At 42.6% G+C, this 17,140-nt stretch overlaps 1 protein-coding gene across 1 annotated transcript; it reads left to right on the forward strand.

Annotated features, from left to right (window-relative positions):
- The first annotated feature begins 15,365 nt into the window (after positions 1–15,365).
- Positions 15,366–16,199, forward strand: LOC120034100 (ras-related protein Rap-2a-like). The gene has a single exon (XM_038980535.1). The coding sequence runs from the start codon at positions 15,366–15,368 to the stop codon at positions 15,990–15,992; it is 627 nt and encodes a 208-aa protein (XP_038836463.1). The 3' UTR covers positions 15,993–16,199.
- The last annotated feature ends 941 nt before the right edge of the window (positions 16,200–17,140 follow it).

The following is a 17,140-nucleotide window of genomic DNA, read 5'->3' on the forward strand; positions in this document are numbered from 1 at the left end:
AGCATTATATTAGCTTACTACAATAGCCAACCACACAACAGCATTGATTCAAGCCAACAATAGCGATAACGAATAAACCAGCAAAAGATATAAATTTTTTCACTAACCTTCTCAAACTTCTTCAGATGACAGTCCTATAACATCATATTACACAATACATATAGAGTTTGTTCGAAAATGTGCATATTTAGCGGCACAAATCGTGGTTATACAATGAGACTAGTAGCCAAGCTGCCAACAATATGTCGGGAGAAATGTTGGGAGAGGCACCTAATCTAATCAGTAACTAATCATAAACTTGACTAAAAAATAGAGGTTGGACAGCAAATGAAAGATACATTAGTTCTTAATGCAACCGCTGTGTTAGATTTTTAAAATTAACGTTACTACGACATACAGCGTGCGTTAAAGCGAGACCGCACCGAAATTAATGGCGGAATATGAGTTTTACATTTTTCAACAGAACAACGAATTAACATCATAAATAGTTCTTACTTTTTGATGAGCTCCCATCAGAATCTTGGGCAAGTTGTCCTTTGTCCAAAAGAATCGTTGCTCGGTTGTAGATTGTCGCCTTCAACTTTGGAATTAGCAGTAAACATTAGCCATGTGGCCCAGACATGCCCAACTCACTAGAACGCAGCACAAATAAATATCCAAAAATCGCAATATACTGATATAAACTGATATAACTCGGTTTAAAATAACAACATTATGATGTCTTTAACACCTATATCGAATAAAATCAGAGCCGGATATATCTAAGGGCTATAACGGGAGCTTTCTAGAACGCCATCCTGAGGTCTGTCTTGCGTCATGGCGAATGAAGGAAAGAGAGGACCCCACGTTCCCAGCCCATTTATATGGCCTCAGATCTGCCTAGCAACTCCATTCCAATTCTCACTATTTGCTGACATCCAGGGGAAGGCATATGCAGTGCATCTCAACCAATAGAAGACATGCAAATTAATAAACCGACCTCAGAACAGCCTGGCTGATTTCAGATTTCTCACTTGCTGACAGGAAGATTGCTCCAACTCGAGTTCTGTTTTACTCACAGATATAATTCAAACGGTTTTAGAAACCAGAGAGTGTTTTCTATCCAATAGTAATAATAATATGCATATTGTACGAGCAAGAATTGAGTACGAGGCAGTTTAATTTGGGAACGAAATTTTTACAAAGTGCAAACAGCACCCCCTATTGAGAAAAGGTTTTAAGAAACTAACCATGAACTCAACATTGAGAACTTCTTCCTTTTGAAAACGTTCTCCTTGCATTTCTCATATGTATTAATAGAGAATAGTTTCACATTTCATGCCAAGAAAACTCAAATACTATGAGTCAGAAAATAATATTCATATGATAGGTAAGATATAGAAATCTTGCAGAGAGCCTATCCAACTGAAAATCTCAAAATATAAACTATTGGAACAAAGAAAATAACTGATATTGGCACGATGGAGGGAATATTGGAACACAACTAATGAAATTACAGTTAACGAAAATGTACGCTTAATCGAGTATAAACTAATTTATAGAATTTATTACACAAGATACCAAATTCTACAGCACAATGGCAGAGTCATGTCTTAAGAGTACAACTAATAATGACTCAATAATTCATGCCTTCTGGGAATGCTAAAGTCCAACAGATTTAGAAAGTTGGCTGTCAGAAGTATTACAATGTAAATGTACTTTTAATCCGTCTATTTGCATATTTAAAGACATGGCATATAAGGGTGCAGTGAGATACCCGATGACTTGGATGATACTTCTTTCGTAAATCATCTTGAAAAAACGTATACTTAAAATGGAAATCAACCAATCCTCCATCATTAACACAATGGAAAGGTCAAATGCTTTATTATCTAAATGTTGAAAGAGTGTGGGCAATAGAGAGAAAGAACCCAAATGGTGCGGTTTGAGGCCATCCGGCAGAGAGGGATGCGGGTGCTGGAGAAGGGAGTGTGAGCAGGTGGGTCTGGGCAGGGGTGATGTTGTGGATGTGTGTCTTTATGTTGTCGTTTGTATGTGTATGTTTTGTATTGTAAAAAATAACACTCTTCTTGACACTCAGTAACTTATCTATTTGTGGATGGAGGCTCAGTCAATACCAGACTGCCTTTCAAGTCCTTCTAATAACGCTGCCGTGCTATCAGGACTCCAGACTGCAACACTTATATCATACAAATCCAATTAAAACTAGAAGTCTTCATAGGATCCCAAAGTGGGTCAGTCTTAAAGAGAGGCGCGGCTTCACGTGATGGTTCTGACGTTACATTCTGGATGATTCATACTGGGTCAATTCCCTGCCAGCGGAATAGAGAAGATTCCAGAGTGTGCTTTATATCATCCCTTGCACCAAAAAGGAGATAACTACTCAGAATCATGGAGCTTCTCAAGTCTGTGACTAATGATGAATGACCTCATTATTGTACATATTCTATAGCAGGCTCTCCTGCTCTCCTCATCTCTGGGTGTTGTGAGTGACCTACAGATGTCAGATGTTAATTTGACCCCTTTAATCGCAGGAGGAGAATAATCCCGCAGCAGGAATATTTGAATATCTGGGGGCCAGGGGGCAGCTGGAAGTAGTGTTTGTATACAATGCAGTACCATACCTCCATTGTACCTTCTGTAGGCTAAGTACAGGCTACAGTGCGTCGCTCGTGAATTCTTATGTGGATTATAATAAATTAACATATTTGTTGGAGGTAGATGTATATTTTGTTAAGGAAAATAGTTTTTTTATATCAATTGTTACATTATATGTTGAAGGCAAGCAATAAGCAAAATAAATGATTGGTTTCCTCAGTGCCTGTGGGTCCAGTGGTTACAGCAACTGGCCCATACCGGAATGTGCTTGAATCTGGCTCACTTCCCTTTGACTTATGGATGAACGTATATTTCTGACACATTAATTCCGTGTGGTTACAGGGTTAAAACAGAAACAACTCAAAAGGTTAACAGTTTAGTCATTCATTCTGAGTGGTTAAGGTTAGGGCTATGGTTTGGGGAAGGCTTAAAACAAAATAATGAAAAACGCATCAGTTTTCATTAACTCAGCAAAAAAAGAAACATCCTCTCACTGTCAACTGCGTTTATTTTCAGCAAACTTAACATGTGTAAATATGTGTATGAACATAAGATTCAACAACTGAGACATAAACTGAACAAGTTCCACAGACATGTGACTAGCAGAAATGGAATTGTGTCCCTGAACAAAGGACGGTCAAAATCAAAAGTGACAGTCAGTATCTGGTGTGGCCACCAGCTGCATTAAGTACTGCAGTGCATCTCCTCCTCATGGACTGCACCAGATTTGCCAGTTCTTGCTATGAGATGTTACCCCACTCTTCCACCAAGGCACCTGCAAGTTCCCAGACATTTCTGGGGGGAATGGCCCTAGCCCTCACCCTCCGATCCAACAAGTCCCAGACGTGCTCAATGGGATTGAGATCCAGGCTCTTCGCTGGCCATGGCAGAACACTGATATTCTTGTCTTGTAGGAAATCACGCACAGGATGAGCAGTATGGCTGGTGGCTTTGTCATGCTGGAGAGTCATGACAGGATGACCCTGCAGGAAGGGTACCACATGAGGGAGGAGAATGTCTTCCTTGTAACATACAGCATTGAGATTGCCTGCAATAACAACAAGCTCAGTCCGATGATGCTGTGACACACTGCACCAGACCATGACGGACCCTCCACCTCCAAATCGATCCCGCTCCAGAGTACAGGCTTCGGTGTAACGCTCATTCCTTCGACGATAAACGTGAATCCAACCATCACTCCTGGTGAGACAAAACTGCGACTCGTCAGTGAAGAGCACTTTTTTCCAGTCCTGTCTGGTCCAGCGACGGTGGGTTTGTGCCCATAGGCGACGTTGTTGCCGGTGATACCTGGTGAGGACCTGCCTTACAACAGGCCTACAAGCCCTCAGTCCAGCCTCTCTCAGCCTGTTGCGAACAGTGTGAGCACTGATGGAGGGATTGTGCGTTCCTGGTGTAACTTGGGCAGTTGTTGTTGCCATCCTGTACCTGTCCCGCAGGTGTGATGTTCGGATGTACCGATCCTGTGCAGGTGTTGTTACACGTGGTCTGCCACTGCGAGGACAATCAGCTGTCTGTCCTGTCTCCCTGTAGCGCTGTCTTAGGCGTCTCACAGTACGGACATAGCAATTCATTGCCCTGGCCACATCTACAGTCCTCATGCCTCCTTGCAGCATGCCTAAGGCACGTTCACGCAGATGAGCCGGGACCCTGGGCATCTTTCTTTCGGTGTTTTTCAGAGTCCGTAGAAAGGCCTCTTTAGTGTCCTAAGTTTTCATAACTGTGACCTTAATTGCCTACCGTCTGTAAGCTATTAGTGTCTTAATGACCGTTTCACAGGTGCATGTTCATTAATTGTTTATGGTTCATTGAACAAGCATGGGAAACAGGCTTTAAACCCTTTACAATGAAGATCTGTGAAGTTATTTGGATTTTTACAAATTATCTTTGAAAGACAGGGTCCTGAAAAAGGGATGTTTCTTTTTTTGCTGAGTTTAGTATTCTTAGTGCTTGCTAGAGCATTGTAGCGCAGTGGTCTAAGCAGCACGCTCCAGCTCCGAGCCTCATGAGTTTGCACCCAATGCTGGGCGATATAGGCTGTGTTTACACAGGCAGCCCAATTCTATTATGGGTTTTCACACCTTTCATTATGTGACAATGGATAGGCTAACGGGTAGCCTACAGAATGTAGCCTGTTGGCATATAATCAAATAACAAGGGGCCTATTGCAATCATCGATGGCACTAAATTATCATCAGCTGATGTCTCGTTATACCATCAATACCATTATTGGTCACCTCATTACCGCTCGTTAAAAGATGATGTCGGTGTTACCCTTAGTCCTGCTTGCAACCAAATTCTTAAGATATGTTTGCCCTCTGGTTGGTATTGTAATCGGAACTGAGTCCTTTTTGAACAGACTACGGGTGATTTATCTATTTGACAAGCATTTTGTAACGTATTTAATTGTTTACCACGGCAAATCAAAATGTTTTCAATTATTATAAAACAACGGTTGTTGATGTGTATGGCTGCATTTCATTTTTGTACACTTCAATGTTTCGGTAATAGGACCTAGGCCTAGCGTTTGAGCGAGAGAGAGAGAGAAAATCATTTGGATAGCAAGAGAACTGCTCTTTTTCAGGCACTCACAGGGCTCATTTGAATTTCCTGATGCACCAAGTTAAGATCCGACATATGTAAGTGATCGTCCCAATTTCTTTAAATGGTCTATTCCAAAAAACACTAAAAACCTGAGAAACATTGTTAGTTTGTCTCTAAAACGATATGTTTCATTCCACTCTTTTCTGAGTGTTCCCCCTGGAAAGGAGAGGTGGAGGTGTCTGAGTAGCAACCTGCATGCACGATATCTGAAGAAGTCTCTAGGTTTTGATTGCCTGAGGTAGAGTATGTCATGATAAGGCGCAAACCACACTATCTACCAAGAGAGTTTTCATCTGTGTTTTTTGTAGCTGTCTACATACCACACAGACCGATGATGGCACTAAGACCGCACTCAATGAGCTGTATTCCGCCATAAGCAAACTTGAAAATGCTCATCCAGAGGTGGTGCTCCTAGTGGCCGGGGACTTTAATGCAGGGAAACTTAAATCTGTTTAACCAAATTTCTATCAGCATGTTAAATGTGCAACCAGATGGGAAAAAAACTCTAGACCACCTATACTGCACACACAGAGATACATACAAAGCTCTCCCTCGCCCTCCATTTGGCAAATCTGAACATAATTCTATCCTCCTGATTCCTGCTTACAAAAAAAATTAAAGCAGGAAGCACCAGTGACTCGGTCAATAAAAAAGTGGTCAGATGAAGCATATGCTAAACTACAGGAATGTTTTGCTAGCACAGACTGGAATATGTTCCAGGATTCTTCCGATGGCATTGAGGAGTACGCCACATCATTCACTGGCTTCATCAATAAGTGCATTGATGACGTCGTCCCCACAGTGACTGTACGTACATACCCCAACCAGAAGCCATGGATTACAGGTAACATCCGCACTGAGCTAAAGGCTAGTACTGCCGCTTTCAAGGAGCAGGACTCTAACCCGGAAGCTTATAAGAAATCCCGCTATGCCCTCCGACGAACCATCAAACAGGCGAAGCATCAATACAGGACTAAGATCGAATCGTACTACACCGGCTCCGGCAGGGCTTGCAAACCATTACAGACTACAAAGGGAAGCACAGCCGAGAGCTGCCCAGTAACACGAGCCTCCCAGACGAGCTAAACTACTTCTATGCACGCTTCAAGGCAAATAACTCTGAAACATGCATGAGAGCACCAGCTGCTCCGGACGACTGCGATCATGCTCTCCGCAGCCGATGTGAGTAAAACCTTTAAACAGGTCAACATTTACAAGGCCGCAGGGCCAAACGGAATACCAGGACGTGTACAGTGAGCATGCGCTGACCAACTGGCAAGTGTCTTCACTGACATTTTCAACCTCTCCCTGTCCGAGTCTCTAATACCAACATGTTACAAGCAGACCACCATAGTCCCTGTGCCCAAAAACACTAAGGTAACCTGCCTAAATGACTACCGACCAATAGCAGTCACATCTGTAGCCATGAAGTGCTTTGAAAGGCTGGTCATGGCTCACATCAACACCATTATCCCAGAAACCCTACACCCCACTCCAATTTGCATACCGCCCCAACAGATCCACAGATGATGCAATCTCTATTGCACTCCACACTGCCCTTTCCCACCTGGACAAAAGGAACACCTATATGAGAATGCTATTCATTGATTACAACTCAGCGTTCGACACCATAGTGCCCTCAAAGCTCATCACTAAGCTAAGGAACCTGGGACTAAACATCTCCCTCTGCAACTGGATCCTGGACTTCCTGACGGGCCGCCCCCCAGGTGGTAAGGGTAGGTAACAACACATCCGCCACGCTGATCCTCAATACAGGGGCACCTCATGGGTGCATGCTCAGTCCCCTCCTGTGCTCCCTGTTCACTCATGACTGCAGGGCCAGGCACGACTCCAACACCATCATTATGTTTGCCGTTGACACAACAGTGGTAGGCCTGATCACCGACAACAACAAGACAGCCTATAGGGAGGAGGTCAGAGACCTGGCCATGTGGTGCCAGGACAACAATCTCTCCCTCAATGTGATCAAGACAAAGGAGATGATTGTGGACTACAGGAAAAGGAGGGCTGAGCACGTCCCCATTCTCATCGACGGGGCAGCAGTGGAGCAGGTTGAGAGCTTCAAGTTCCTTGGTGTCCACATCAACAACAAACTAGAATGGTCCGAACACACCAAGACAGGCGTGAAGAGGGCACGACAAAACCTTTTCCCCCTCAGGAGACTGAAAAGATTTGGCATGGGTCCTCAGATCCTCAAAAGGTTTTACAGCTGCACCATCGAGAGCATCCTGACTGGTTGCATCACTGCCTGGTATGGCAACTGCTCGGCCTCTAACCGCAAGGCACTACAGATGGTAGTGCGTACGGCCCAGCACATCACTGGGGCCAAGCTTCCTGCCATCCAGGACCAGGACCTCTATACCAGGCGGTGTCAGAGGAAGGCCCTAGTCATATACTCCTGAACATCTAATCAAACAGCTACCCAGACTATTGCATTGCCCACCCCCTCTTTTACGCCGCTGCTACTCTCTGTAATTATCTATGCATAGTCACTTTAATAACTCTACCTACATGTACATATTACCTCAACTAACCGGTGCCCCCGCACATTGACTCTGTACCGTTACCACCTGTATACAGTCTCGCTATTGTTATTTTACTGCTGCCCTTTAATTACTTGTTCCTTTTATTTCTTATTCTTATTCGTATTTTTTAAACTGCATTGTTGGTTAGGGGCTTGTAAGTAAGCATTTCACTGTAAGGCTGTTGTATTCGGCACATGTGGGGTGGCAGGTAGCCTAGTGTTGGACTAGTAACCGAAAGGTTGCAAGATCGAATCCCTGAGCTGACAAGGTAAAAATCTGTCGTTCTGCCCCTGAACAAGGCAGTTAACCCACTGTTCCTAGGCCGGACAGAAGTGGCCAGACAGAAGTCACTCCTCAGTCAAAAGCACATGACAGCCTGCTTGGAGTTTGCCAGAAGGCACCTAAAGACTCTCAGACCATGAGAAACAAGATTATCTAGTCTGATGAAACCAAGATTGAACTCTTTGGCCTGATTGCCAAGCATCACGTCTGGAAAAAACCTGGCACCATCCCTACAGTGAAGCATGGTGGTGGCAGCATCATGCTGTGGGGATGTTTGTCAGCGGCAGGGACTGGGAGACTAGTCAGGATTGAGGGAAAGATGAATGGAGCAAAGTACAGCGAGATCCTTGATGAAAACCTTCTCCAGAGCACTCAGGACCTCAGTCTGGGGCGAAGTTTCACCTTCCAACAGGACAACGACCCTAAGCACACAGCCAAGACAATGCAGGAGTAGCTTCGGGACAAGGATCTGAATGTCCTTGAGTGGCCCAGCCAGAGCCCGGACTTAAACCTGATCGAACATCTCTGGAGAGACTTTAAAATAGCTGTGCAGCAACGCTCCCCATCCAACCTGACAGAGCTTGAGAGGATTTGCAAAGAAGAACGAGAGAAACTCTCCAAATACAGCTGTAATCGCTGCCAAAGGTGCTTTAACAAAGTACTCTGTAAATACTTATGTAAATGTAATATTTACGTTTTTAATTCTTAATACATTTGCAACAATTTATAAAAACCTGTTTTTGCTTTGTCATTATGGCGTATTGTGTGTAGATTGATGAGGGGAAAAAACAATTGAATTCATTTTAGAATAATGCTGTAACGTAACAAAATGTGGAAAAAGTGAAGGTGTGAAAAAAAGTGAAGGTATTTTTTACCAATTGATACTTGAAGTCACAGGATCGATACTAAATCGGCAAAATTAATATTGCGGTACTCTACTGTATAGATTTTTCCCCCATCCCTAATTTAAAGCCTGGTCACCTCTGCCAACACAAGTGAAACAGGACCAAGTACACAAACACAATGGAACAATAAGAGCCGACAGAGCGTGCGACTGATGTGGTGTATTCACATCAACATACATACATCCTGTTAGCACTCAAAATAACATCCTATAAAAAAGGCCTATAATCCTATCAGCTAAACATTACTTCACCACCTGTGTATATTGGTATTTTGGCTTACTAGATCAGGTATAGCCTACCTAACATAAGAAACAACCTAATTCAAATCCTTTGCACTATTGCACTCCATCTTCAGCAAAGGAACAGCTGCTTGCTACTGCAACTGATCCTCTAGCCTACCACATTCATTCCATTTCCCTGACATACATGTGCACCCCCTGTTTCTCAATGCCAATGTTCTGTACGTGTGAGCATCGTGAGCTACACACACACACGCAGGTAGCCTAGTGGTTAGAGTGTTGGGCTAGTAACCGAAAGGTTGCTAGAGCTGACAAGGTAAAAATCTGTCGTTCTGCCCCTGAACAAGACAGTTAACCTAGACCGTTATTGTAAATAAGAATTTGTTCTTAACTTCTTATGGCTGGGGGCAGTATTGAGTAGCTTGGATGAATAAGGTGCCCAGAGTAAACTGCCTGCTACTCAGGCCCAGAAGCTAAGATATGCATATTATTCGTAGATTTGGATAGAAAACACTCTGAAGTTTCTAAAACTGGTTGAATGATGTCTGTGAGTATAACAGAACTCATATGGCAGGCAAAAACCTGAGAAAAGATCCAACCAGGAAGTGGGAAATCTGAGGTTTGTAGGTTTGCCTATCCAATATACAGTGTCTATGGGGTCATGTTGCACTTCCTAAGGCTTCCACTAGATGTCAACAGTCTTTAGAACCTTGTTTGATGCTTCTACTGTGAAGGAGGGGGGAATGAGAGCTGATTGAGTCAGGGGTCTGGCAGAGTGCCACGAGCTCACTCAGGCGCGCCCCCATGAGAGGTAGCTGCGTTCCATTGCATTTCTACAGACAAAGGAATTCTCCGGTTGAAACATTATTGAAGATTTATGTTAAAAACATCCTAAAGATTGATTCTATACATCGTTTGACATGTTTCTACGAACTGTAATGGAATTTTTTGACTTTTCGTTTGGCCTGCGCGTCATCAATTTGGATTTTGGAAATAAACGTGCGAACAAAAAGGAGGTATTTGGCCATAAATTATGGATGTTATCGAACAAAACAAACATTTATTGTGGAACTGGGATTCCTGGGAGTGCATTCTGATGAAGATCATCAAAGGTAAGTGAATATTTATAATGCTATTTCTGACTTCTGTTGACTCCACAACATGGCGGGTACCTGTATGGCTTGTTTTTGTTTCTGAGTGTCGTACTCAGATTATTGACTATTGATTATTGACTCCACCATGGCTCTCTCTCTACTCTGTCTGGACAACAACATCACCATAGATGGTTCTCCCTGCTTCCACTCCACCATGGCTCTCTCTCTACTCTGTCTGGACAACAACATCACCATAGATGGTTCTCCCTGCTTCCACTCCACCATGGCTCTCTCTCTACTCTGTCTGGACAACAACATCACCATAGATGGTTCTCCCTGCTTCCACTCCACCATGGCTCTCTCTCTACTCCGTCTTGGACAACAGATTATTGCATGGTGTGCTTTTTCCGTAAAGTTTTTTAAAAATCTGACACAGCGGTTGCATTAAGGAGAAGTTTATCCAAAGTTCCATGTAAAACACTTGTATCTTTTATCAATGTTTATTATGAGTATTTCTGTAAATTGATGTGGCTCTCTGCAAAATCACCGGATGTTTTGGAGGCAAAACATTACTGAACATAACGTGCCAATGTAAACTAAGATTTTTGGATATAAATATGAACTTTATCGAACAAAACATGTATTGTGTAACATGAAGTCCTATGAGTGTCATCTGATGAAGATCATCAAAGGTTAGTGATTAATTTTATCTCTATTTCTGCTTTTTGTGACTCCTCTCTTTGGCTGGTAAAATGGCTGTGTTTTTCTGTGACTAGGTACTGACCTAACATAATCAGATGGTGTGCTTTCGTCTGAAAGCCTTTTTGAAATCGGACACTGTGGTGGGATTAACAACGAGTTTATCTTTAACATGGTGTATAATACTTGTATGTTTGAGGAATCTTAATTATGAGATTTCTGTTGTTTGAATTTGGCGCCCTGCACTTTCACTGGCTGTTGTCAAGTTGATCCCATTAATGGGATCTCAGCCATAAGAAGTTTTAACTGACTTGCCTAGTTAAATAAAGGTTAAATAAAAAAATACAAATAAAATAAATAAATCAAAATGATTTCTTGCTGAATGCTTTGAGAGCCCATCCCCCTTCAACAGTGTGTTCTTAGAACAGCCTGTTCCTAACATCAGCCATTCACACCCATGCATCATCACTTACACCTCTGGGGCCGTGAGAGCAACACACCAGCTCAGTATCACAGCAGCTGGGGGACTATATATTCTATTTTGCTGTCGTTCTCCTAGTAGTGTTAGACATACAGGGGAATTTAGGGGGAAATTCTAAGTAAACACATACAGTGACAGGACTCTAATATTACTTTCTGGACTCTTTAATAACTGACAGAGTTGAGAGGGAGCTGAATTGCTGGGGGACACCGAGCCATCAGTAAACACAAGTTTCGGTCTGGAAAGGACAGGACTTTTGAAAGGGTCAAAAAGTAATAGAAATGAGTCCAGACTAAGCAAGGCAACGTAGAACATTCAACTAAACAGGAGATTAATTCAACTAGATTTGACCTTCAGGATGAATGTCTGGAGCCCAGGGAGGACTTATTTTATTTGACAACTTCCTGTATGTGACAACTCTGCACCAGAAAATATATAAAACATGCCTTTGGATGACAGAGATGATGACTTGAGACAACAGTGCGAAGCAAGGCTGCTAGATTAAGCTAAAGGCATACACTTTCTACCCAACTCCACTCACCATTAGTAATAGTAATCACATCTGCCTTGAGAACCAGCCTGGATGTTTTGTTTAGCTACCAGTTCCTCAACTTCTTCATAAGATCTTCAAAAAGGGAAGGTTTTCACCTAGTAAGTAGCCTGAGAGTTGAACTCTACCCTAGTCATGAAACTTGAGAAACTGTGATAAGACTACTACAGACAGCCTCAATCCCATTTAGCACAATAGTACTCAAATGAGATGGCAATCACTCTATAACCCCCTCATATCACAATGCTACCATAATGCTACTGAAAATTACAATAATTCAGAACAGCACATCAGTAATCAATGCTGTGAATAATGATGCCTTTAATAAGGCACAAATCCCTGCTCATTAAATAATTGTAGCTGTTGTATCATGGCAACATGTGATGATCACAGCACAGTGAGTGAGTGAGTGAGTGAGCGAGCGAAGCCAGCTAAAGTACATGGGCAATTCCACGGTAACAGAGATTTTTCACTTTAAAATGTATGCCAAACCAAAACCAACGATTGCAACGATTAAAATAAATAAATACAACTTTGTAATGAGGCTCTTTCAAGTGAATAATTGAGTATGACAGCTGAGTGCAATTCAAATCAAATGTTATGTCACATGCACGTGTTTAGAAGATGTTATTGAAGCTGTAGCGAAATGCTTGTTTCTCTAGCGCCAACAGTGCAGTAATATCTAACAAATAATATCTAACAATTTCACAACAATGCACACAATACACACAAATCTAAAGTAAAGGAATGGAATCAAGAATATATAAATATTTCGATGGGCAATGTCAGAGCGGCATAGACTAAGATACAGTAGAATAGGATAGAATACAGTATGTGCATGAGTAATGAGATGAGTAATGCAAAATATGTAAACATTATTAAAGTGACTAGTGTTCCATTGCATGTAATATAGCAGGAGGATCCAGCCATTAAGGCACACAAACAGACTCCTTAGCTGAGCTTTGAAGACAGAAGTCCTCCAGAAGAGAACTTTAGTGGAAAGAGACTACAAAGCCAGCCGATGAAGGAAAGTAAAGCCCTCTCTGCACAACACACTCATTGTCATTCCATGCAAATTCTCACTCAGTGTCTATGTGGCTTAACGAGAGCCTAAGTGGCCATGAGGGTGATTTGAGAGAAAGCCTCCTACGCCATGGCCAGTCGAGGGCGTACGTAGTGGGGCTCCCAGGTCCAGGCCGCCTCACACAGGACCAAAGGGAGAGATGAAAGAGCCACTCGACTTGGTCCTCAGTGCCAGACATGTGAGCTGGGCACTGGGATACACCAATCCATGGAATGCCCCCTATGATGAGCAATCCCACTGAGTGATGCAATACCCTCTCAATGTAAGGGGAACTCCCACTGTGACTCTGGCTTAACTGGGACACAGCAGGATGACAGAGACATAGAGATAAATTGCATGCAAGACAAATTGCATAAAAATGCATTGGGATTTGACTAAGTCAAAGTCTGGATCCTTCAACAAGTTCTTATAAACAGTAATAGTGATTAACACAGACGTTTCCAGGACAGAATCCCTTTTACAGCCCTGTTATAACAACCTCCACTTCACCTGTTCAATCAGCTGTTCATTTGGATTGGCTATTAGATGCATTGACAATTCTCTAATGGAGAGGAATTCATGCATATTTAACACTATTTTCTTTCACAGATCTCTATGCCATTTTCTCTGAGACAGTGACACGGTACCGGCATTTCCTCGAGTGGTGTGGTTAATTTGAGACCACAACTTTTCGAAACGTGCTGACCGTTTGGGTCTGGTGTGATGAGCATCAAATAACTAACCGGGATCCTATGGGAGGTGGAGGGCTGAGCTCGACTGACCACACAGACTGCTGGAGAGGTTTACAGGAAAAGCTTGGGTCTTACTAGAGAATGAGTAAAGCTGCTTTATTTATTTTTTTAAACTGAAGGCTCTCTCTCACACTGAGCTGAGGAATGGAGAGCAGAAGGACACAGAAGCCTGATAACCACTTGATAACCAGGCTGTGGTAAAGAAGTAGCTGTATCCATAGATACACATATGTACTCTTTGGTATAGTATCTATGTCTATCATTAGGGGCGGCAGCGTAGCCTAGTGGTTAGAGCGTTGGACTAGTAACCGAAAGGTTGCAAGTTCAAATCCCCGAGCTGACAAGGTACAAATCTGTCATTCTGAACAAGGCAGTTAACTGTTCCTAGGCCATCATTGAAAATAAGATTTTGTTCTTAACTGACTTGCCTAGTTAAATAAAGGTAATTTAAAAAAAGCTCAAAGCACAGTATGTACTAAGGCAGAAGCCATCCTCACAAAGATATTGGAATGCATCAAACATGCAAGCTCCCTTGTCAACACCTTTTGTAGGCATTAAAGTAAGTGAGCTTTTCATAAATTAATTCTGCCGTGCTCACTCAAGGTCCCAAGTGTTGTAAAAGATGAGTGGTTAATTGCTGGTCCTTTATGATCAGCATGGCATACCAATGATGTCATATAAGAAATTAACATGCAACTTGTGCTATCATAATTTGATCTCTTGCTGCAGAGAATGTGGAATGCAAACTTGTACTGTTTGAGGTTTAAAAAGGCTTACAAAAGTTTGTAATTTCCACTTAACAATTTCAAACTTGATTTGACCTAACAAAAAATGTATCAACTCCTATAAAAACGCCTATTAATTATAATCATTCACATTTCCTGTTGCTGCAGGATTCATTTTCCTACTGTGAGAAACAGGTCAAATTAAGATAATACATCTGAACATACATATTGAATAAAATAACAGTCAACATACATTCTATAGTACACAAACACATAGGCTGATTTAACAATCCCATACACAGAGCAGACAATTGCTTTTTTGTGTGCAAAAGGTCTTATGAAAGTATACAATCATGGGTATACGAAAATCATCTGACTGCAAACAATGCATCCTACATACACCCGCTGGTTTGGGCTCACTCCTATCCGTCACCTCCCTCCTTCGCAATCTGATTCTGTGTCATTTGCATGAGTCTTTCTGATTGGCTGCTTTGAATTCACTCAAAGAGACACTCCACTCTCCTGATTGGATGAGAGCAGGAGGGGGCATGGAATCTCTGATTGAGAAAGACCATAAATAACGTGCACAGGCAACCAGACATACACAGATGCAACTGCCAGCTACTCTCAGTGATTTACTACTACAAACTACCACACTGTCCCTGTTCACTGAAAAACTCCAGCAGCTTCTGCAGCAGAGTCCAACTTCTCCATCATCTCTAAAGGTTCAAGGAGAGTTATTTTGTAACAATAGCAGAATTGGAAGAGAGAGAGCCAGTGTTAGAGGAAGTGTGTCAGAGGAAGTCATCATGTCTCTAGAAGTGAAGGAGAAGACTGAGGTGCGTCTGGTGTTCCTGGGGTCGGCCGGCGTGGGGAAGACGGCCCTGATCAGCCGCTTTCTCCAGGACACATTCGAACCCAAGCACCGACGCACCGTGGAGGAACTGCACAGCAAGGAGTTCGACATCGAAGGGGCCAAGGTCACCATCCACATCATGGACACCAGCGGCAGCTACTCCTTCCCGGCCATGAGGAAGCTCTGCATTCAGAACAGCGACGCGTTCGCCCTTGTGTACGCCATCAATGACCCTGAGTCCCTGGAGGCTGTCAAGAGCCTGCGAGACGAGATCCTGGCGGTCAAAGAAGACAAGTTCACACCCATCGTGGTGGTCGGCAACAAGACGGACCAGCATGGCGAGCGGACAGTGTCCAGCGAAGACGTGCTGTCCACTGTGGAGCTGGACTGGAACAACAGCTTCTTGGAGACGTCTGCCAAGGAGAACAACAATGTCCTGGAGGTGTTCAGGGAGCTGCTGCAACAAGCCAACCTGCCCAGCCGGCTGAGCCCAGCACTGAGACGACGCAGGGAGACCTTCCCCAAAGACGGCAACAAACGGCCCCCCATGAACAAGACCAACAGCTGCCTCATTTCCTAAGGCAGAGGGGCTGGAGGGGTCTGACAGACAGACAAAGACAGACAGGGGCCAGAGAGGCTGAGGATGGGGACCCGAAGCTGGGTCAGTGTTACAGACAAACACAGTGGTGTTGAATGTGCTACTACTGCTGCTGCTATAGACCGTGCTGCTGAGTTGGAGTCTGACGGCTTCAATTCCCTGTAAGCCTCCTCATCTAACCATCCTAAGTATCTCCACCACAGCATTTCCACTGAAGTAGAGGAAAGGAACACTGACTGTTAAAGGGGAACCGGAACTAATGACATCACACAGGTGCGGGACATTGATAAAGCTGAAACTAAATGAAAGAAGTGCAAGAACACTGAATGTCCTGAATGGGGTAGTGTCATTGTTAAAAAATATACTGTGACAGTGCAAAAGTGTCAATGAGCGTACTTTGTCAAGTTTTCAATCTATGTCCTACTATGTTACTGTTGTATTTGCCTTTTGTAAGTGTCGACAGTGTTCACTTGCAATAGCTGTGAAGATAGACAGTTGTGGCTAATTGGGCAAAAGCTGAATTTGGACAATGTGTCATGAGAGCTTTTTTATTCATCAAGTGAAGTTTCTTTGTGACAAATCTTTATTTTGCTTGTCATTGTCTGAATCAACTCTGGTTGCATTCCTCATTCTATAATACCAATTTGTTGTTTGGCAATATTCATATGCACTTGGAGTTATTTTGCACAGATATTATTTATTAAAAAACGTACAAAATGTGTTCAAATATAAATTATATAGAGTGTATTGTTTATCTATGACAATTTGAAGTACATGTTGATGATTAAATCATGTTTATTCACCAAAACAGTATAACAAATACATTATGGTTTTATTACTTGTATATATATTGTCTATTCATGATAAATAAAATATTATTATATATCAAAGTATTAGTCATGGTCATTTTCGGTGGACTCATTTTGACAGGTGCTTATTGGAAACAAAAGTGCAATCAACTAATGGCCAAGTAATAACACATCTGGTATGAGGTGTGACAAGGACTCATTTATCATGCAAACATCAAATCTCTTTACTCAAGTCAAAACTCAACAAGCCAGAGACTGTATAACAGACTAGCCAGAGATGATATTTAGAACAACTTACAAAGCAATACCACCAAAAAATCT

This window comes from Salvelinus namaycush, chromosome 41, assembly GCF_016432855.1.
Source record: "Salvelinus namaycush isolate Seneca chromosome 41, SaNama_1.0, whole genome shotgun sequence".
Taxonomy (NCBI): domain Eukaryota; kingdom Metazoa; phylum Chordata; class Actinopteri; order Salmoniformes; family Salmonidae; genus Salvelinus; species Salvelinus namaycush.